Source organism: Triturus cristatus, chromosome 7 (assembly GCF_964204655.1).
Source record: "Triturus cristatus chromosome 7, aTriCri1.1, whole genome shotgun sequence".
NCBI classification, from domain to species: Eukaryota; Metazoa; Chordata; class Amphibia; order Caudata; family Salamandridae; genus Triturus; species Triturus cristatus.
The window spans coordinates 1612194310-1612218152 of record NC_140590.1 but is presented as its reverse complement, the minus strand read 5'-3'; the positions used below and the strand labels follow the sequence as shown (position 1 = coordinate 1612218152).

Here is a 23843-nt window from a genome sequence, read left to right as displayed (position 1 = left end):
AGAGAAATGGGCAATCCATCCCTCACTTGATACATTAGAAGTCAGCTCGGGTATTTTTTCATCCCTTAGGACGAATTAACCGTGGCCCAAAATAAGGTGCAATTCGATAACTCTTCTGCTTGGTTAAGGGAGTCCCAAGCCTGTTGCTGTAGTTCACGCTTCCTCTGTTTGAGCACACATTTATATTCCATTCTCAGTTTAATTATCAACTTTTTGTCCCTGGGCTTCACTGCTAATGCCAGCTTGAGGGCAGTTAATGTGGAAGTACAATGGTGATTGAACCAACCCGGTCCATTCCTACGTTGCCCGCTATTACGCCCAGTGAACTTGGCATCAATAGCTTTATTAATTTTATTAAAACAATATAAAACCTTCTCAGAATCGGAACTATTTTCTAAAATAGAAACTATGTCCAGCAGGCTCTCCTTAATTATGGAGCTAATTAATTCATCAGCCCTTTCACCTGTCCATCTTAGCCTTACACCATTAATCCTGTGTGGTTCTACATTAGTAATTGTAATTCCTACATCCATCGAACTACATACCCAAAGAGAGGTGTCCAGAATGATGCGGTTATGGTCACTTAATGTAGTTACTTCAATTCTGGGTGGGTCACAGTAAGAGATAATGTTAGAAGATATGATCACATGGTCAATGACAGAGCTGGTATGCCAATTTTTAAAGGTGGGAATGGATAAACCATTAACATCTTTACAACACTCCACTATTTCCAGGTCATAACAGCCCATGAGCTTGTGCAATGCTTCCCCATAACTGCTATGCCCGAAATGCAGAACATCCCAGCCAGCATTATTAGTAACCCCACAGACCTTTTGTGTAGACAATTCGCACAATGTAGTATTAAAATCCCCTACCCAAATAAAGTCAAATCCAACATTCTCTTCCAAACATAAGTTTTCAATAGCACCGGCTAAGTCAGTTACTACTTTGACCCGGGTACCATCAAAAATATTGTTGTAATAGTTAATCAATAGTATATTATGGTCTTTGTCCTCGACAAGCCAAAGGATCTGCACAAGATCACCTACAGGTATATACTTTTTAACCACAATGGGGCGACAAATCGTTACAAGAGTAAGGAGGCCCCCTTTAGCTCTACCTATACCTCCTCCCAATGCCGGTAAATTATAGGAGACGAATCCCTCATAATTAACTTCATCTTTACACCATGTTTCCTGGAGACATAGGATATCATGGGCATTCATAAACGTTAACCGGGTCCCTCTCCTTCGATTTCAACCCTGCCACATTCCAACAAACGATTGTAATGCCTTTACCCCTTACACGATCGCTATCGTGCATCAGGCCGTTATTTCTTCCCCCATTCTCATTCTGATTTAAATTACATGTGTCCCCACATTCGGACAGTGCCCTTACATCCGCCACCGATTTAGTATCTGTTATAATGGTGATCTCTTGAGCCACAATATTATCTTTACAGGCAACCACATAAGGGCTAATAGTCTCCTGGGGAAGACACTGTCCTGCCTGATTAAGTCAATCATTTGCATCCAGAGAATTTAAAGTCTGGAATCTATTTTGCATTAAAATGTCAGGGTATGGCCTATGTGTAGCTGGACAAAATCTACTTCTTCTACTCTCACAAGGGGCAATATTAAGGTGACTATAGAAGAAAGCAAGCGAGCGGGCACACACATTATTATCAGTAATCGGTAGTGAGGCAGCTCTCAGTAATACAGTGGCAGCATGTTGAGGATGTTTAAAGTTTATAATAACACCGTCTCCCCTAAAACTTTTCTTAGAGCTCCCTATCCAATTAACCCTTTTAGTAGTCAAAACTTGGTCAGAGAATACAGTTGGGAATCCACAATGTCTATGCAACCATGAAACCGTTTTATTTTTTAAAGACTCGTGTGTTTCCTGGTAATTCCCATTCTCGGCAGGGGGGACATTAGTTAAAACTACCACATATGGTGCGCAATCAGGGGGTAAATTAGTGGCGCACCTTCGCCTTACCTCAGTCCAGCCCTCACTTCTATCGGGTGTTGCTACAGCCTGACAATCATTACGGGCTTGGAACTGGGCAGACGGGGGATTCTGTACAACATTCCCACTAATACCTATACCTCCCCCAGATGGGGCAACCTGAGTATCACAATTACTTGTTAATGGAGCTGGTACGCTACCCACTTCCTCCACAGACTTTTTAAGTAGACCACCTAATCTATTAACCTCTGCAGTTAGCTGATCGATTTTTGCCATAAGAGGTTTAATAATACCCTTAATCTTTAAATCAATAGTTCTTACTAAGTTTTTAATTTGTTCAGCATCCAATTTAACAGCATCATTACTTGCCGTAATATCCTCGTCCTTATCTAGGTTCTTAAGGGGGCTAACTGCTCTTTTTCTTACAGGACGTAAACCCCCGCGTTTGGTCTGAGCTTTCCTGCATGCTCTGACCACTCTAGGCACAGGGCTCGGTAGGTGCTGCACTGTGGGTTCTGTAGAATCATCTAGGTCAACTAGGGTGGAGGTATTCTGCTCAGGCATTTCCCTAACAGAAACATCAAGATTATTATAGACACTACTACTGTCGTCCAATACCAATGAAACAGATGGGGGTTGCATAATAGGTGGAGGGGAGGAACTACTTAGCCCTAACGACTCTCGCCTCTGACTATTAATTTTGCTCACAAACTTCAATAAGTAGTTATCCAAGGTGTGAGGCATTGGAGGGGCCTTTTGCTTTGACATAGTTAACAATGAACAATGATCAGTAAAAGAACCGATTAAAGCTTTTCCGAATTAAACACAATTGACAAACCGCCAGCTATTGGCACAGGGTTTTAAATAAACACTATATATATACACAAAGTTAAAATAATAGGACCTCACTGTATACGGGGCACAAAGTCCAACAACATGTGGGGATCAGAGTCTAAGCCCCAGCCCTGTCGCGTCCTGTCCCGGACTGTCACAGACTGTCCGCCCTTTGTCCGCCCTTTGTCCAGCTCCGTCCCGCGCTGCGTTCCGCGCTGCGTAGACCGGAGGCTGTTCTTATAGGCCAGTGGGGATGGGGCGGGTCTCAGCACAGGTGCGCTGGTGCACGGACTCCTGGTCCTGGGAGTCCCGTGCGTCTTTGCCTGAATGCCCCCAAAGATGTTTGCGGTCAATTGCAGCCTTCAGCGTTTGACCCCGCAGTGGAAAACAGCACCTCCGCTACTGTTCACTTCTCCAACGAAGCGGGCTAATATCTCTTTCCCAGGTGTTTGCAAGAAAAAAGTATATCTCAGTACGCCGTTACAATTCACTCCTGGGAACAATGTCCTCTTGCATTCCTCTCGTTCCTTTTTGCCGATTTGAAAATGCGCCCTTTACAGGAACAACTGGATCAGCAATGGCATCAAGCAGAGGGATCCTTCGAAGACATGGTGAAGATCGCACCGGCCATTGTTCAGGCAGTAGTGTGGTGGACCCAAAAAAGAAATATTTCAGTGGGTCTTTCCTTCCTTACCGTACCGGCTCCAATGGTGATTTCCACCGATGCATCCCTGGAGGGGTGGGGAGCATTCCTTCACGACCTTCAGGTCAGCGGTCGGTGGAAGTTGCAAGAACAACAACTTCACATCAACTTGCTAGAGCTCAGAGCCGTGGGCTTGGCATTGCTAGCTTTCCTGCCAAGGTTGCAAGGATCAGTTGTACTGATCAGGACAGACAACACAACAGCGACGCATTATCTCAAAAAACAGGGGGGTACAAGAGCACTCTCCCTGTCGCAGGAAGCACAAAAAATATGGGAATGGGCTGTTCAATACGGAGTGTCTCTAAAAACGAAACATCTTCCAGGGGATCCGAATATCAAGGCGGACACTCTGAGCAGACTAAAGTCAACCTGCCACGAGTGGGAGATCAACCAGGATATCTTGCAAAGCATTTTTGTCAAGTGGGGAGTACCAGCAGTGGACCTATTTACAACCGCTCAGAACAAAAAATGCTGGTTCTTCACAAGTCGGCGTTGCCAACGGGGATCTTGGGGGGAATGCGTTTTTGATGACATGGTCAGGCGTCTTTACCTACGCCTTTCCTCCGATTCCCCTCCTGCCACGCGTACTTACAAAGGTAAAGAAGGAACCGTGCAAAATAATATTGATAGCTCAGTGGTGGCCCAGACAACACTGGTTCACGGAGTTGCTCCTACTGTTGGAGGTTCAGCCGATTTGTCTGCAACCAATACCATCACTCTTGACGATGTCCCATGGACAAGTGCTTCATCCAGATCCGAAATCGCTACGCTTAGTGGCCTGGCTCCTGAACACTTTGAATTTCAACACCTAGCTATTTCATCAGAATGCAGAAATATATTATCAAATGCCAGAGCGGAAAGTAAAAACAGGACATATAAGATGAAATGGAAGAGGTTCTGTTTGTGGTGCCAAGTGTGTAAGATTCATCCTTTCAACTCAGCAGCTCATGAAATTATCCCTTATATTCTAAGGTTGGCAAAATCTGGTTTAGCCCATGCTTCTATTATAGTGTATCTCGCTGCTATATCTCGATATAGAAGAACTTCCTCAGGACCATCGTTGTGGTCCGAAAGAATCATCAAACAGTTCATGAAAGGGTTATTTCAAACTTTTCCTCCCATAAAACCTCCTCCACCTCTCTGGCAGTTCTATCTCAATTGATGAATTAGCCCTTCAAACCAATTCACAGGGCGGACCTAAAATTTCTATCCTGGAAGGTAGGTCTTCTCATAGCTCTCACTTCAGCCAGAAAGGTCGGGGAGATACAGGCTCTCACTATACAAGAACCGTTCTTATAGTTTATGGAGGACAGGATTGTTCTCGGGACAAATCCTAAATTCATTCCAAAAGTGCCAGCAAACTTTCATCTGAATGAACCGCTGATAGTTAAGAGATTTTTCCCTCAACCATCAACGGCAGGGGAGAAAGCTCTTCACTCACTAGATGTTCAGCACTGTCTGAAGTTCTACTTGCAAAAGATAAGGCCTTTCCGCTAGTCTTCTCAACTGTTTGTTTCTTATAGTGCACCCAGAAGGGGTTTTCCTTTATCAAAGAGGGGAAATGCCCGATGGATTTCAAGTGCAATACAATATTGTCATCAGGCGGCGGGGAAGCTGTTGAATGCACAGGTTCGTGCTCATTCTACAAGAGCAGTGTCCACCTCCACTGCTTTGTTTGCGGGAGTACCCATCCAGGATATCTGCAGAGCTGCTAACTGGAAGAGTATGCACACCTTCACCAGACATTACTGCCTCGATGCAGCTGCAGAGAAGGATGTGGCAGTGGGACAAGCAGTACTGAGAAACCTTTTCCAGTAACTGTGAGCCTTCTTTACCATCCCTCCTTCCTTTATTGGTTACATATGCACATTTTATTGTTATGTATTGTATTATATGGAAGTTTGGAAAAATTCAATATATCTATATCTATATCTATATCTATATCTATATATATATATATATATATATATATATATATCGGCCTTAAATGTGCTTACCAACTTTGCAAGAGTTATCCTTAAATTCAACAATTTTACATTCAATGGTAAACACTATCTGCAGATACAAGGGACTTCCATGGGCACTCGGATGGCTCCATCCTATGCAAATATCTTCATGGAAAATCTAGAGAACTGTATACTTGCTACTTCTAGCATCAAACCACTGGTATGGCTAAGATACATTGATGACCTATTTATAATATGAAATGCAGGAAGTAGAACATTGGAACAATTTACAGCTTATATCAACAATATCCATAATACCATCAAATTTACCAGCAGCAATACTAAACAGATGCCTCCGCTCCCTTTTCTGGATGTGCTACTCACCGTTCATGAACACAAAATAACTGATCTGTACCACAAGCATACAGATGCTCATTTGTGTCTAAACTGGACTTCATGTCACCACACCACACTAAACTGAGCATCATCTACAGCCAAGCACTCAGAATAAGACGCATCTGCAGCAATGAGGAAACCTGTAAAGACCATCTACAGGAGCTTGCCACATTATTTAAAAGGCGAGGCTATCCTCTACATATCATACAGCAACAAATTGACAAGTCTTTGCAGTTACCCAGAGAAGCACTTATTTGGAATACCAACGGCAGAAACAAAAGTGACAGAACTCCATTTGTAGTTGACTATCCTCCATACGCTCCCAACTACAGAAATATAATGCAAAAAACATTTCCCTTACTGTCCACTTGTGAAAAATTGCAAAAGGTTTTTACAAAACCGCCAGTCATTGCTTACCGCAGAGCTCCAAATTTACGACCTCTTATTGTGAGAGCTGAACTCAAGCAAGCTGTAACAAATGCAGGGGTTCATTGCTGTGACTCTAAAAGCTGCATCACGTATGAATATCTTTTACAAACATCATCTGTAACTAGTTCTGTTACGAGAAGGACCTATGCAATAAGTCAGCATCTTGCGTGTGGCTCAACATGCATTATTTATGTGATTCAGTGCCCACGGCAAAGCTGTAAAAAAACAATATGTAGGCCAAACAGTGAATGACCTCCGTACACAATTCAGGAACCACAAATCGGCAATAATTAATAAGAATATTGACCAACCTGTAGCCAATCATTTTAACCTTGTGGATCATTCACTATCCGATTTTGAAGATTTTCCCCGTGGAACATGTTTTAAAGGAAGAATTACTGGACTCCAGGAAAACTTCTAGATGTACCGTTTAAAATCACTGCGTCCAGATGGACCGAACATTACTGACAACACAACCTGATTATTGCATATCTCAAGAGCTCTCAGGACTGCATTGATTCCACATTCCAAATGGAATCTTCACTCATGATGCTTTTTGAAAAGTCAGCTGTCATCTGTGCAGCCACAGAGCAAACTATCTTGTACTACCTGAGGAAGGCGGAAGCTGAAACGTTGTAGTGGAAATATATTTTTGTTCTTTGGTGAATTTATCTGTTTGAGTCACTTCTTTCTTGGATATGGAGATATATATTCACTGAAAAAACCATAGGTTTCATGCACGTTATAGTTAGGAATTGGCATTTAAAAAACCTTAGAAATTCACTGAAAAAACCTTAGGTTTCAGGGGCGTTATAGTTAGCTGGACATTTCCCTCTTACAAAACCCTAGAAATTCCCCCGTTATAGTTAGTTCAGCTAGCTATAACTCGCGCCCCCGCAATGCACTGCTGATGACGTCACATATTACATCACTCATGACATGGTCAGTGACATCACTGATGACATCTCAAATGACATCACTGATGACGTCATCCATGTGATAAATTAGTGCATCTTCTCACACCCTAATATAACCTTTGATGCACCGACTCAAAATTTCAGACGGCCATTCTCAAAACCATAGATACTCCAATACCAATAACTACATACCCACTCATTGACTCTTAGGTCTACACACACCTCCACTCACTCACCTGTACAGTCACACATAATTATAGTCACTCAGTACAGGACTATCATATGCAATGATACATCTATATAGACACTCAGACACCACCAATCATCCATAGACTTACTCACACACCTAGTCAGTCATGCAAATAATTAATCACACTCCAATTTACTCACCTATACAGTTATACACACACAAGTTCACTTACTCATAAAAATACTACCACATTCTTACACTCTCATACAATTACTGATACAAGCACACACTCATCCATACAGCCACTCTCACAATCACAAACTCTCAAATATAGCCAGTTATATACTCTTACATTCATATACACTGCATTTCACATATGTAGTTACTGACGCATGTACAACTGAGATATAAATTCAATCACTAACACACCCATACATACACTGACCCAACTATACAGTCCATCACAGATGCAATCTTAAAACCATGCACCCATAGAATCACCCACTCACACATCTATTCACAGAGTCACACAGACCCTACCCACACAAACACTCAGGCACCCATACAGATACTCAGACAACCAATCAATAACCCATATAGACACTCGTATAGCTATTCACAAAACCATGCAGCCACTTATACACCAACAGACAGACAGATACAGACATTCACACAGTTTAGTCACTAGTCTGCAGTAAGATACATTTAATGACTCACTTATAGAGTTAGTCACGCACCTAGAAAATCATCCATTCACACACTTGTACACTCACTCATTCTTCAACAGGCCTTTCCCTATATATATTAAACATATTAAAACTTTACAGAAACACAGACTCACTGGATGATGTCATCAGTGATGTCATCAGTAATGTAATTTGAGATGTCATCAGTGATGTCATCAGTGATGTCACTGACCATTTCATGAGTGATGTAATATGTGACGTCATCAGCAGTGCATTGCGGGGACGCGAGTTATAGTTAGCTGAACTAACTATAACGGGGGAATTTCTAGGGTTTTGTACGTTTGTACGAGGGAAATGTCCAGCGAACTATAACGCCCCTAAAACCTATGGTTTTTTCAGTGAACTTCTAAGGTTTTTTGAATGCCAATTCCTAACTATAATGTACATGAAACCTACGGTTTTTTCAGTGAATATATAAATATATATACAATATATATATATATATATATATATATATATATATATATATATATATATATATATATTCACTGAAAAAACCATAGGTTTCACACACGTTATAGTTAGGAATTAGCATTTAAAAAACCTTGCAAATTCACTTAAAAAACCATAGGTTTCACACAAGTTATAGTTAGCTGTACATTTCACTCGTAAAAAACCAATGAAATTCCACGTTATAGTTAGATCAGGTAACTATAACTTGCGCGCCCACAATAAACTGCTGATGACGTCGCATATTACATCACTTATGACCTGGTCAGTGACATCACTCATGACATCAATGATGACATCTGAAATGACACATTGTGCATTGCGGTCGCGCAAGTTATAGTTACCTGATCTAACTATAACGTGGAATTTCATTGGTTTTTTACGAGTGAAATGTACAGCTAACTATAACTTGTGTGAAACCTATGGTTTTTTAAGTGAATTTGCAAGGTTTTTTAAATGCTAATTCCTAACTATAACGTGTGTGAAACCTATGGTTTTTTCAGTGAATTTGTACGTTTTTTTAAATGCTAAGTTATGAATTTTTTAATTTTTGCCCGCATTTCGTACCGTGCACACCTCGCCATTTTTGACAAAATATCAATTGTTTTTTTCTCCCTTGGGGGGGTCCTTAGATTTATATATTAAATGTGATTGTTCTTTTTTTTTTTTTTTTTTTTTTTTTACCGTACGCGTACGGTAAGCTTACCGTACGCGCACTCCGCGATTTAAAAAAAAAAAAAATTATTATTAAATTTATTTTTCATACTTTTTGGTCCTTCGTGAACCCCCTGACGAACGCTAGGGGGTCTGCAACTCTCTTTGTTGCCCCCTTTTCATGTTATCAACCTTTGTTTTTCAGTGCGAGAGACAGAAAATGGCGGCCGATACTTTCTGATTTCGACCGATTCGAATGTTTACAGTCATGTAACCACCAATCAGAATTGAGCTCGCGCACGGCACCGTACGCGTACGGTAAGCTTACCGTAAGCGCACGGAGCGCGCCTATAGATATATATATTGATTTAAATGCTATTTTCTCAGGACCTACTGAACAGATTTACACCAGACCTGCAAAAGGCACATCCCTGACCTGAGGACTACCTCTCTGCCCAATTTCAAGTAATTCTGTTCAGCCGTTCGGGCTGTAGCTCGGACTAAAGGTCCTATGGGAAAATGCATGGGGAAAACGCGTTTTGGGACCCCCCTTTTTCTCAGCCCCCGCTTGACGAATCCCCCCGAGACTTTCAGGGTAGGAGCGGAGCGTAGCGCCCCATTAGTTTTGAAAAAATCGCGAGGATTCGTCAACCGGCGCCAAAGTTATTCCAAATAGAATGTTGCGGATTTCCTATGGAAACACGGTCCTAACTATAACTATCTACTGGCGACCGCCAGTAGATAATATATATATATATATCCCATGATTTACTGCTCGCTATTCTGATTCAGGCTTGTGAATCTATGAAAGCTTCCAATACTGGAGAACTACAGTTACAGGTAAGAAACTTGTTTTCTAACTGTAGTTCTCCAGTATTGGAAGCTTTCATAGATTCACATGCGACCCACCCTCCTCCCCTGAGAGGCTCACCTCGGATTTAGCACAAACGGTGTCTACGACACAAGTGCAGGAAAATCTGAGGGACAAAAGGTTCTCTCAGGAATGTTCTAGAGGGTGAGAGGCTCTGATTGGTCAGGGACAAATTTGGTCTCTTTTACATAACGAAAGTTATGGGTTGCAAAAGGGAAATGGGCCTAGGCCTCTTTTCAGTTTGCTATCCATCTAAGCATTGCTTTTTTATATATACTGGAAACTCCCGTCTCGACGACGGGGAATGATTCAGGCATGTGAATCTATGAAAGCTTCCAATACTGGAGAACTACAGTTACAAGTAAATAACTTGTTTTCTTATGGCCCTAAAGTCGACACGCCACAATCTATGACTACTTTTCAGCTGCTTAACTAGACACCTCTTAATGCAAGAGGCGGTGGTCATCCTGTCCCTAGATGCTGAATAAGCCTTTGATTCAATGGACTGGGCATATCTAGTCACAATCTTGCAGAATAATTCTCTGGTTATGGATACTATTTACAAACCCTGTGGCCAGAGGGCAGGATAACAGCATGCTACATTTGGGGTAGGGTGAACCAGCAGTTTGTGCTGAAGCCATTGGCATTCTGGGTGAGGATAGATGCTCAGATGAGGGGCTTTTGATGGGACCCAAACTGGAGATATGATCTCCCTTTACGCAGATGATATACTGCTCTACCTGGCCGACCCCTGGAAATCTATACCTCGAGTTCTAGAGATCTTCAGGACACACTTAGTTATCCGCATCAACTGGCACAAGTCTGGGGTGGTATTGGTCACCCTGTGGCAATTGCAATCTGATTGGGAGGTTATGTTATTTTAATTTATTCAGCGCACAGCTACTCGGAAGTGTCCCGGCGCTAACAACAGAAAGGCGGCCTAAAAACACAGAAGTCCATTAAAACAGCAGAGTCTTCAGGGACTTCCTAAACAGACGAGGATCACAGATAGCCCTCAAAGTCAGAGGAAGTGAATTCCAGGCAAGGCAGGCTTTACGGGCAAACGAGTTGCCCCCCAACCGTTGACGCTTAAATTTGGGGACCTGCATCAACAGCAAAGAGGACGACCTCAACTGTCTCCTAGGCATGTAAAAGGAGAATCTGTCCTGCAAATACAAGGGGCCTAAACCATAAAGGGCCTGTTGCACGATAGACAGCATTTTGAATTTGAGTCGTGATTCCACGGGAAGCCAATGAAGTGACCGAAGCTGTGCCTGAGCACTATGCCTGGGGGACAGCCCCCCTAGAAGTCTGGCAGGTTCCCCCTAGTGTGGGTGCAGAGAGGGTTCCGGTATCTGGGCATCCACGTAACACCCGACGAGTTCTACAGGTGGAACCTGTGGCGTATCCTGGAGGTATACGGTAGAGACACGAAACATTGGCGGGAGCCTCTCTAATTAGCTGCTGGGCAGGGCCGCTCTTTAGAAAATGGTGATGTTTCCCAAGTTGTTCTGTGGTTTACAGACCATGACATTTGAGGTCCCCAAGACCTTCTTTAGTTTGGTGGACACTGTGACACGTTCACTGCTCTGGAATGGAGAGGGCGGGGTTCCCAGAAGGGCGTTGGTGGCCCTGACAGAGGGCAAATACGACAAAAGTATAGCACTCCTGGACCTACTGCTTTACTACTGGGTCCGTTCAAGCAAGAGCCTGCAGTGCCAGCAAAGAGAAATGAATCGGTGGGAGGGGGAGATGTATGTTCACAGTTTGTACAGTGCGAGTAAACTGGCCAGACCTCTATCCCCAACAACATTAGTTATTGCTACATGGAGGACAGCGACCCACCTCATGGGATGGGAGGGCGACACTGGAGCCTCCCCTTTGGGACTCGGATGAGTTGATGGAGTTCAATTCTTGGAGGGACAGAGATCATGAGAGCTACTAGGTATTTCGAAGGTTGGGGACATGTGGGGCTCCAAGTGATTACTCATGTTCAGAGAACTCTGGGGACAATATGAAGTCGCTGACAGCCAATACTTCAGTGTACAAGTGTGCCACGCACTCGCGAGGTATAGGGCCAGCCCGCAAGATGCAGCTGAGGAGATCCTTATAAAATATATCCTGCTCGCAGTCCTGCTGAGGACACATGCAGTATCCCAGATTTACAAAACATTAATTGCTAACACCACACTTCTGCCGTAGGCCCTAAAGTAATAGTGCGCAAAGGATCTAGATACCATAGAGGAGGGGTGCTGGGACAAAGCGTGCTGAAACCCACGTGAGATGGCCATCAGGGCCGGGTTCCACCTAATGCAGTTTAAGATTCCCCACAGAGCATATTTCACTAGAACTAGGCTGCTACGTATGGGGAGGATTGACAGCTAGAGGGCTTGAGAGGCTGTCAAGTGGGAACATTGATCCACACTATATGGGATTGCTAGTGTTTACGCTCCTTCTGAATGCAAGTTGGAGAAGTGAATATGCAGGTGGCTTGAGAGAATGTTGACCTTTTCCAGCACTGGTCTCCCTGGGAATATGAGGCGATCAGAACCTGACAACCTTTTTTTTTTTTTTAACTTCTTTTTATTAAGCATTTTGAAAATGGTGCTGTCGCCTTGACGTGCATGAAATTGACTTGTGCAATAGCGATGCAACAGTAAACAAGATGAATTTGTTTCATAACAAGAGGAAACATGAGCAACTCAGGCAAGTGCATCAGTACAGTTAGCGAAAAAGGAGGAAGATTGATCGGACGGAGCTACATAAGCGCACGCATCCGGCACACACAGACATCCGGTCACACACACACACACACACGTCGGCACTGAAGGAGAAAATTGAGCAGATACTGTCTAGATATACATTATTGTTCTGCAACATAGCCTTAGTCATAGCCAAAATAGAGATAATTGGATTATGGGGGGTAATCCGGCGGCGCCAAGAAGACTGGATCTCTAACATGGACTGATGTATGAGGGCAGAAGAATAATTTTATACAGCATGCGGATGCCCATGTAAGGTCTAGAAGGTTTGGGAACACTAGAGGGGTTACCGTGATATGGACTGAAGCCAGACTACATTTCCACCGACCTATGAAGGGAGACTCTGGGAAGGGTTGTGGGTCCTAGAGGAAGGGGCGGTTTGTGGTGTGGCCGGTCACCGCTTCAAAACTGCCCATAATGTTTGGTTCTGTCAAAGATTACTGACTAAAGTTGCTGGAACTGTCTCTGACCAAATCTTCTGTCTTTTCTTTTGCTTTTACTGTTATGCAGTGTTTTCAGTATCGATGCAGTATAAAAAGTTTCAAAATGGTGAGCCCTGCAGAGCATAGTCTGTATGAGCAATAGTTTGGGTTGCTGATGAAATAGGGTGGGAAATTGGATAAATGGTGATGCTTCACTGGATACAGCAGGTTTACTGTAAGATGTAATGGCTACAAAAAGTATCCTGGGGTATGGTCTTGTGCTCAGTCTGACTCCATAATTGTTCTTTGACTTGATCGACACAAGAGACAACAGTTCTGATAAGTGTTGTGTAGTAACTCAGCCTTGGCGCTCTACTTTCTTTTGTGTGTGTGTGTGTGTGTGTGTACCTATGATCAGTAAAATTTTGTGGATATTTAGAGATTACATTTGCTTCTCTTTTTGGCTACTTATTTTCCAGGCCATGGAGAGCAAGCTTCTTGTTGGAGGAAAGAACATAGTGGATCACACAAACGAGCAACAGAAAATTCTAGAACAGAAAAGGCATGAAATTGCAGAGCAGGTAAGAAGGAAATCCTTTGTTTTTGGCCATAACCTGTGGCAATTGTGTAATTGTTGTATGTTAGGGATCCAAGTAAGATAATGAAAATGGTAGAGCAAGCCAAGAAAACGCCTTGTTGAGCAATTGGTCTTCAAATGATAGTTAAGGATCCTAGTTGTATGTTAAATAAAATAATTGTACGATCCCATGGCTTCTTGTAAGGAGTCTTGGCTTGCAAAGCATTGTAATGGTCATACTTGAATCTGACCAAACTTGTGTTCCGTAGAAACGTAGAGAACGAGAGATGCAGCAGCAGATGGAAAGCCGAGATGAGGAGACCTTGGAGCTAAAGGAAACCTACAGCTCACTGCAGCAGGAAGTGGACATCAAAACTAAAAAGCTGAAAAAGGTATGACTCATTTACTTGGAAGGCGGAATTGGCGCATGTAATGAACCAAATGTTTGCTTTAAATATCAGGGGCATTGGCAGGTATATCTGTTCCAAGCCCCTTGAACTCATATCTTCTCTGTATCTCAGCCTCCTTTGTTAGTGCCTTACTCTGTTATATTTCGTCTTCTGCTCGGTCCAGCTATTCTCCAAGCTGCAGGCAGTGAAGGCAGAAATCCATGACCTCCAGGAAGAACACATCAAGGAGCGCCAGGAGCTGGAGCAAACGCAGAACGAGCTCACCCGGGAACTAAAGCTCAAGTAGGTGTATGTGCGCTTAAAGCTTTGGCAATTGGAGTGGGGCTGATCTTTTTTTTTTATTAAAGGAATTGGGGTCTAATGTCAGTTTGGGAGACTATATTATGTACTGTAGAAGAGTATAAAATGGGTTGATGGAGGACACAAACCACATTGATTCCCCCTTTTCTCTTTCTTTAGGCACCTTATCATTGAGAACTTTATTCCTCTGGAGGAGAAGAACAAGATCACAAACCGGTCGTTCTATGATGAAGAAGGAGACCAGTGGAAATTGCACCCTATAACTCGGCTTGAGTAAGTTACTGTCCTTACGCATTGTTATATATTAATCACTTTGCTGTATAAATTCATACATTACAGTGTTCCTTTTTAGATGGCTGCACTCTTTGTAAACTTGTTTCTTTATAACCCTACTAGATCTGACTTCCAATACCAGTTCTTAGCTTGTGCTCTGTTAGCCTCTTCTCATTCCCTCCCAGCAGGTTCTGAAATGACTGTGCCAACAGCCAGGCTTGAAAACCTTTTCTCTCAGATAACTGTTCCTTTATAAGGGTTATATGTTTCAAGACCAACGGATGGGTGAATCCTAGCAGGCGGTCCTGCAGAGTTCTGAAGCCTCACATTATAGGTACTGTTCAGGATATTCTAGCACCTTGAGCTAGGTCCTGGGAACAAAGAGGAGGGGCGAGTTGAGGCAGGAAAGGGAGAAACCCAGATTTATGGCTGTGCAACTCCAGACTGCTTCCTCAAAACAGAAGCCATCAACACATTCAGACAATGGAAAACATGCAATTCTTGTGTGTGTGGCAGGTGAATGAAAGTTTAAGTTATCACATAGAGGTTATACATCAGCAATCAATCAATTACAGTATACCAATCAATTTATTATAAGATACAGATGTACAATGATATCCACTTTAAAAAAAATGCACAAAGATATATTTTTAAAAAAACTCTTGAAAAGAGCAATATTTTAAAGCGCATAATTTTATTCACCGGCTCAAGTAGTTAATGCAGTGCTTCTTGTGAGGATCGAACATCATATTTCAGAAATAAAGGTTTCAATAAACTGCCACGAATAAAACATAGTGGGAGCAAACATAGAGTACATGTTCTAAAGTTTGTATGAAGTCCCGGCATAAATCACAAATAATGTTCTCCTAAGTCACCGGTAATGGTTTTTATTGGCCAGATCTTCATGCGAAACATTAGGAGAAACCAGTAAACTCCCTTCTCCAAATTCAACGGTTTTAATTGCACCTTAGGACAAGTGGCTATTATTACCATCATCCTCCCTTTTTCACTACATCATCATATCTTGTTTCATTGAACTAGTCTTCATACTTTGCTTTAGAAATATTTCAAATGCAGGACTAGACATTGTCATTAGCTCAGACCTTCTCAGATTAAAGTGGCGAAGTGCTTGAATAAAGTTTTGGCCTAATGCTTCTAAACAAACTAGGCCTCTAAAAGAAAGTTCTTTACTAAGCAGAAGCCTATGACCCCAGCGGAGGACACTGGCCTGCCCCCGAATGTAAATACTCAAAAGACCCTGTTCGAGGCGTAAAACGTTTGCTGGTGCAAGATTATTTAAATTACAAATTTTTTGAAATATATGCTCCCCCATTGTATGCAAAAAAATCCAATATTTCAAATCAATGACTTCAATAGCGTAGAGCAAAGTAGGGGGTATCTTTGCACTGTATATGGAAATTAAATTCATAAAATGTCTTTGTCCTAAAGCTCTATAAAGCGATAAAAGTGCATTTGTCTGGGTCATCGCTTTTCCAGAGAGGTTAGGGGAGACATTTTTACCCAGCTCTTCTCTTATTAAAAACATTAACATTTTCTTTGCAACCTACATCGCGTTTCTTTAAAGACCATAACGTTACTTTTATTGATGTTGATCTTTAAATAATGACTTTCAGCATACCTAAGTACACAATCCAGGCTTTTCTGTAAACCTGTGGGAGTTAGGTCCAGGATCACAATACCATCCGCATAAAGCAGAGAATCTATATTACGGTGACCTAATTTGAGGGGAGGCGGGGGACAGGGTTCATACAAAGCCATAGATAAATCATAAATATGTAAGGAAACTAGTAAAGGAGCTGAAAGACATCCTTGTTAAAAACCATTATTCGGTTAAATTTCTGGTGATAGCCCACAGTCACCCGAAAGTAATACATGGCAGCAGGTAGAAGAATGAAGTGCTGTTATAAGATTGAGCAAATGATCAGGCATTTTTAAATTCCTGAGGTTACGCCACAGAGTAGGTCTATCTACACAGTCAAAAACTGTGGAAAATTCAATATATGCGCACATAGAGGCATATTCTGAGAGATCACGCATTTTTACAAAATCACTTGTAGGGTTGTGATCTTTTTTATCTAAGGTAGAACTGTTTGGTTTGAAACCTGCCTGCTCCCACTTAATAATGTTATTGGCATCCAACCAGTCTTGTAAATGATTGAACAGGCTCTTAGCAAAAAAAAATCCAATAGAAAAAACAGCATTATTTGCCTATAATCGCAAGGAAAAGTACCTGGCCCCTTCTTATATAGTGGTAAAATAATGCTGCCTGCCACTAAGAGGGAATTGTTCTAGACTGATCACAATAATTAAAGAGGGGTGCAAAATAGCCAAACCAAAGGTCTTTTTCCAGCTTTATAATCGACATTGGATTCGATCTGGACCCCCTAGCTTCTGAAGCTCTTGCTCGATATATAATACCCTTAATCTGAGCCCTCAAATGACCCACTAAATCACCTGCCTTCAGAGTAAATGCAACCGGGGAAGAGAAATTCACTATGTCAGAGGAGTTTGTTGCACAGAGTTTCGAAATATAAGAAGTCCAGTCTGTGCTTGAGTTGGGACTCGTTTTGGGCTTAATGCTGCTCCCGCAAGAAGTGGATATTATACGCCAAACCTTTAAAGAGTCAAATCTCATCGGTCTGCTCCCTTTTTTATTTTTTATTGTAGATTTCCATCGTGTGAGCTGCCCTTTTAATGTATTGTTTTCCTTCTATCCTTTGAGAAGGATAAAATTTTCCTTTGTAATCTATTCATCAATTTATCGAGACTGAATCCTTCATAGTAATCTAATTCGGGTCTATGTACCGATAGGGTAGTAACATCTTCAGGGTGAATCTAGGGTTGCAGGGAAGCAGAACTGGTAAAGAGAAGACAGACTGAAATAGTCACAGTAACAACATAATCTGCCTAAGAGGAAACTACATGGAAAGGCATGATGAAAACAAAAACTGTCAATGAATTGAAGCAGAATGCAAACTGACTGGAGAGTGAATGCCTGCCAACATGAATAGTTGCCAGGCAATGAAAACTGCAGACATCTACTTCTTGTACTATACCAGCTACTTGTAACCTTGAAGAGGATCATAGGTGTCATTGGATTGGGCTAACCCGCATTTGGGAGCTCGCTGCTCACTGATATCTTTCATTGGACAGTACACCAAGTATTACCTAAGTAAATCCTTAGCTTTCACCTCCCAGGATGCCAAAAACTCCGCAGTGTCATGTCCCTCAGACTTTGGGACACAGATTCTGCCCCAAACTATCGTTCACCCCTTGGAGCTTCTTAGTACCGAATAACAGATGTGTATTGTTGCTCTACTTGTGGGACTTATTGTATTGTCCTCCAAAGAATCAAAGGCTAAATGAACACGCCTAGTTCTGAACTTGTGATAATCGTGTCTTACATAGTCTCTTGGCCCTTAACAGCATGCAGTCCTTTAAACCTTTTTCCAAAGAGACACTTCTTTTTTTTATTCCACCCAAGGCATTTCTGGCAGCAGTAGGGTCTTGTGCTCAAATGTCTCCCTAATTACTCCAGGGCACAATCGCCTCCAAGAAAAAGACAGATGTGTCAATTGTATCGGATGATATGCTTCAACAGCCTCTGTCTCTAAGGACCCCGCTCATAGCTGCCTAAGTTTCAGATTGCTTATGTGTGACATTTTCATAATTTTAGTGTAATTATGAGTGACATTCACTGACTGTGTGACACTTTCTAGCGGGCACAATCAAGCAATGAATGCTACTAAAACATGTAAATATCAGAAATGACACCCATTTGAGCAACGAGATACTTTCAGAAGGTCTTAAAAGTTCTGCAAAGCACCAGAAATGGAAAGAAGTCGCAGCTAATCCTCATAAAATAGTTTTGCAAATGTAAGCGTGGTTTATGTTCTCTTGTGAAAACGCTAGACAAAACTCTGATCTTCCTGCAACACTCCTTTATTCACCAGAGTTAACTTGACATTTGTATTGCTGCATGAAAACTCCTGGACACACAAACCAGTCAACCCACTGCCAGTTGATTTTAAACCCATTATAAACAAAGCGCCCTTCACCCCTCAGGTGAACGGCAGGTGCAGTGTGCAACAGAAGTTCCACAAGTTGACAAAATGGATCTCATCTGTGAGAAAAGCAGTGACTCACAGCTATCCTCATATAATATAAAGTTCTGCAGATATGTGTGGTTCATGTTCTTTGCAGCAGGGATATTAATCTTTTTCCAGTAGTCTCAATATAAGAGTCAGATACGTTGTGGGCTAAAACTACAGAAACTCTCAGTTGAACAGAAGAAAATGGACACTCTAGGTGTGCCTTGATCAATCCATCTTTAACCTGTAAGGAGTATCCGCTCATCAGGCTTCAGTTTTGTGCAGGCAGCTCTGGAGAATGGAAATTCCCCCTCCAGGCAAAGCTGCAAGAGAATGCGGCCCTTCTGGGTGCATCGTTTGGAGTGGCATAAACTGTGCTGAAAGAGACACCAGCTCCACCAGAAATCTGTGGGTGAGACCGCAGTGCTGCCAAAAAATAGTGGGAGAGTCATCAGTTCTGCCAGTCCTCCACAAGAAGGGCACACCTGTGCCAAGCAGTCCCTGGAGATATATCACGATCTGTCCCAGGCAGCCCCAGAGGAGGCACCAGCTCTGCCAGTCACACCTGGGTCTTAGTACTTTTTTGCAGATGTACCAAGTGTCCCCTTGGACAGTCATTAGGTGCGATGGGCTGGCCAGGACAACAGCTCAGCCACTAGTTCTGCCAGTCGTTCCAGGGCAGCCACAAACTCTTCCAGGCAGGTTACCTACGTGCCTGCTGCCTGATCCCATGCCTGTTGTTTCTCCAGCCCTGTGATGGTGGGCTGACTCAGCTGTTCATCCTGCCTGTCTGTGAGTATTCAGTTTTACATCCTGAAATACCAGTTTTAATACTCATAAGAAGAGCGAATACATATAGTCAGGGCTGCTTGTTCGTTTGTTTCACTTTTAAAATAAGTGCCAACCCAGAAAATGTACGCTGGTCTGAAAAAGAACATACAAGTGCAAAGGCATTGGTACAATTTTTAGTACTTGTCTGAGATAGAAATGGTGAAAATATGTTTTGCTTTTATCTATGTCAGAGAAAGAATATTCCTCTAGCGCCAACATGATGAAAAGTGATTAGAGAAAACCATCATATGCAGTGTTTTTATTGTCATATTAGCCCTTGTGCACACACTTTTTGCCAGATTCATCACTACACACAAAAACACAAGTGGTGCAAATTAATGTGCTACATTGTTTTTGCACTGGTGTAAAGTTAGTGCACTACAGTCCTTAAGCACCTCAAAAACAAGTGCCTGTTGGTTAAACGCCAACCTTATGTGTAATATTAGCATCATTCATAGTTCCTTAACTCAAGCTTGGTTGGGGTAAATTGGATATACTCCACTAAATCGTACATGGTGTAGCAACTAAGAATCTCTACCCCCTCTCTTCGGAAAGCAGTGTTCCCATTTTTCATGTAATCTCCCCACCTCCCCCGACTGACGCTTCCTTGGATGTTTTCATATAACTTTATTTTGTAATTTAGGGTCATGTATTAGAAGTACAGGCCAGGGAATATGCAGGAAGACTCCTTTTTAGAAGCATATTGTGGATTTAAGTGTCGGACAATATCACAGGTGGGCCACACATAGAATGGTGAATGCTGCGGCCAGCATGCTAGGGAATGTAATATTATTTTAAACGTGATATGTAAACGGGATTAACCCTGTTGCGGATTTCCTCTCAAGGTACTGCATTGGCCCACAGTCCCTGCTGCAGTTAGGTGTACCGGCTATGACTGCTCTGTCTGAGCAATCATCCGACCTGCAGGAAAGAGGGCTTAGAATAGATAGCACTGAGCCCCTCCAACTTCTCAGGCCTGGTAGTGTTGGATCTTGGCTGGGCTCCGGCTGGTCCTGAGTCCTGTAGAGCGTACCTCCAAATAGTACTCTTAGTGGTACTGCATGCAGCTAATAGTACTGTTCCGAACCATTGGGGTGATCACGTTTCCGGGGTCTTATGGCACCATTCTGTCTGGGCAGGTAAGAGTCCACACCCATGACCACTGCATGTGCAGTGGGACCAATCGCAACGAGGAGCCAGAGAGTACAGTAAATTGTAACACGCCCAGCCCAGAGAGTCAGTTTCCACTGCAACCTGTCACCTCTTCTCAGGGCCCGGTGCAATGCCTGAAAAAGACAAAGATTAGTAAGTTTAACACTGGCAGTGTGTGAGAAAGTGGCTCTGTATATACTGTTCCCAAATAGGTACAGTGTTTACAGAGTCCACAGTCCCCAGAGGTTTGGCAGAGGCTAAAGTTAGATATAACCTTACTATCTAAAGTGGTAGCTTGGTCGAGCAGTAAGGCAGTATCAGAGAACAGTGTAAAGCATTTGTTGTACACACTCGGTCAGCATATTGTCTCACGCACTCAAGAACTGAACTCAAGGCCAATGGTATATAAAAAAATGTTTGTTTTATTTTAGAACCAACAATAGGTATTAAAATGTACTTTCTCAGAATGAGATGCTTTAGTTGAATACTTTGCAATAGGCCATTGACTTGTGCAGGTAATAGTTAGAGTGTGTTGCAATAGGCAACACAATTTTAAATACAATAATACATTGAGCTCAATGGGAATTTTAAGTTATATGCAATTGATTACTTTCAAGATTACTTTTCTAACTCCGGGACTGGATCCTAGATTTAGTCCTGGGACAGTTCTTGGAAACAAGTGAGTAAATTCGTTTAAGTTGCTGTTGTGATTTTTAAGCAATATTTTGCTATTTTAAAAATTGACAGAAGCTTTTTCTGATCAAATTACCAATGTTATCCTATGGAAGGTAATTCACTAAGCAGGTAAGTGGGGTTATGGTTAATTTCTCTAGGTCAGTGTTGGATCCTAGATCCAGCACTAGTGTACCACCTGTAAGCAGTTGAGAAACTGCGTTTAAGTTATACAGGCGATTTTTAAGGAATATTTATAAGTTTGCAAAACCGACACTTAGAATAAATTTAATAGAAAAACAGTCAATGGTTCCCCATGGAAGAAAATTCAAGTTACAGGTAAAGTATGTTATCGTTACTTTTGTAATCCAGTGCTGGGCTCCTAGGCTCAGTACTGGAACATCTGTCTAAAACAGGTAAGTAATTACGTTTTCACAATTGGTACGATTTTTAAAGAATATTTGAAGTTTGCAAAAATCGACACAGAACAAATTTCACAGAAAAACAGTCAATGATTTCCTATGGAATAAAATTGTGTTACTGGTAAGTACGGTTGTGAATGTTTTTCAGGGTCAGTGCTGGGCACCAAGATCCAGCACTGGGATCTCTCCTAATAGCAGGTGAGTATTGGGTAAGTACTCGACTGGCAGAGTTAAGGTTCTGGTCACAGACTCTGGTGTCTCCCAGGGTCAGGTAGGTACAGTTGTTTCACCCCCAGCGGCACAGGGGCAGCCGTGTGCAGTGTGAGTTAGGCCCAATGTTATCCTATGGGAGGCAGGGGGGCCTTGGTTGGTGGCTGCTGACTAGCAGGTCACGCGGCTGTGGGAGCTGGGCTCCTGGTCACTTGCTCAGGGCAAATGGGGAAGTAGATAGTTGTAGAGGTTACACTGCCAGGGCCACTCGGGCGGCTGGGTGCAGGGTGCTTTTGAGCCTTCGGGCGCTCAATGGGTTTCAATGGGAAAGCTCCAGGTCGAACAAAGGCTGCAAGCTTGGGGACGAAGATTCTTCAGGTGCCACCACCACTTCGAGAGGTAAGTTGGGTAGTTGGAGGATAGGTAGGTACCCAGGAGTTGGGCACAGGGGGCCGCAGGGCGCCGGGTGCAGGGGTGCCTTTTGATGTCAGGAAATCTTACCCTCTGTTGATCGCGGTTGGGGGGGTACCTGGTTCTGAGGCTGCAGGCGTCGTCGGGAGCGTCGAGGTGAGTCCTTGGGTGCCGGATTCGGGGTCACAGTCGCCGGGGGGACGTCCTCGGGGTCTTTGTTCACTCCGGCACTGGCCAGGCTTTTGCGGGTGCAGAGTGTGCAGGGTTCGCGGTTCCGGGCTGATGCCAGGGGTTAGCAATTTGCTTTGAGCAGAGCCACTGCTCGTGGGAGTCTGTCTTGGTTGAGTCTCAAGGTGGTCAGGTCCTCCGGGGTTTTTGAGGTTGCTGACCACTGAAGGCACCGGAGTTCCACAGGAGCAGGTTCAAGGATCAACAGGCCGGCAGGGCTGGGGCCAAGTCAGTTGATGTCGTCCTTTTGTTATGTTACGAAATTTTCTATAGCGCGCGAATCACCCGGGGGCATCTCGGCGCTTGCTTTGATCGTTACTGAGGACGGAAAACCAGGAGGAGGAGGGCATCCACGTTATCATTACGGGGCAAGGAATAGAAAGGTTTTCAGTTTTTTCTTGAATGCAGCAAAGGATGGGCATTTCCGGATGGCGATTGAAAGCGAATTCCAGTACCGCGGTGCAAGACAAGAGAACGACTTAGCCCCTGAACGGGCCCGGCGAATTCTAGGGGTTTTCAGCAATTCCATGGCGTTGGAGCGTAAATTGAAGATCGGGGTCTTATTGATTAGTTTATTAGCCAAATATTTCGGGCCCAAGCCTTTTAGGGCTTTGTACGTGAGATAACCGGTCTTGAATTGGGACCGCTTCCTAATAGGAAGCCAATGTAGTTCTGCTAAGATGGGGGCTGACGGTGAGCCGGCCGGGCGATGAAGGATCATTCGGGCCGCCGTGTTCTGGATGACTTGTAATTTCCTTAACAAGGAAGAGTTGAGTCGGCCAGCATTGCGTTTCCGTAATCAAGGCGGCTTATTACCATAGCCTGGACTAACGTTTTTCGGTGCTTAGTGGGTAGATACGGAAGCATCTTTCTCAACAATCGCAGGCTGTAGTAGCAAGAGCTAGTGATTGTGGCAATATGGTCTTTCATAGAAAGTGCTTTGTCGAGTATGAACCC

The 23843-nt window shown here is 43.0% G+C and overlaps 1 protein-coding gene across 1 annotated transcript in view; it reads left to right on the top strand.

The window, feature by feature from the left end:
- The window catches only part of KIF3B (kinesin family member 3B), a 112891-nt gene that overhangs the window by 30678 nt on the left and 58370 nt on the right, over positions 1-23843 (top strand). The window contains exons 3-6 of the mRNA XM_085619494.1: positions 13768-13869; positions 14135-14257; positions 14439-14557; positions 14735-14848. Coding sequence (XP_085475620.1) covers positions 13768-13869; positions 14135-14257; positions 14439-14557; positions 14735-14848 — 458 coding nt within the window. The remainder of the gene's footprint in view (positions 1-13767; positions 13870-14134; positions 14258-14438; positions 14558-14734; positions 14849-23843) is intronic.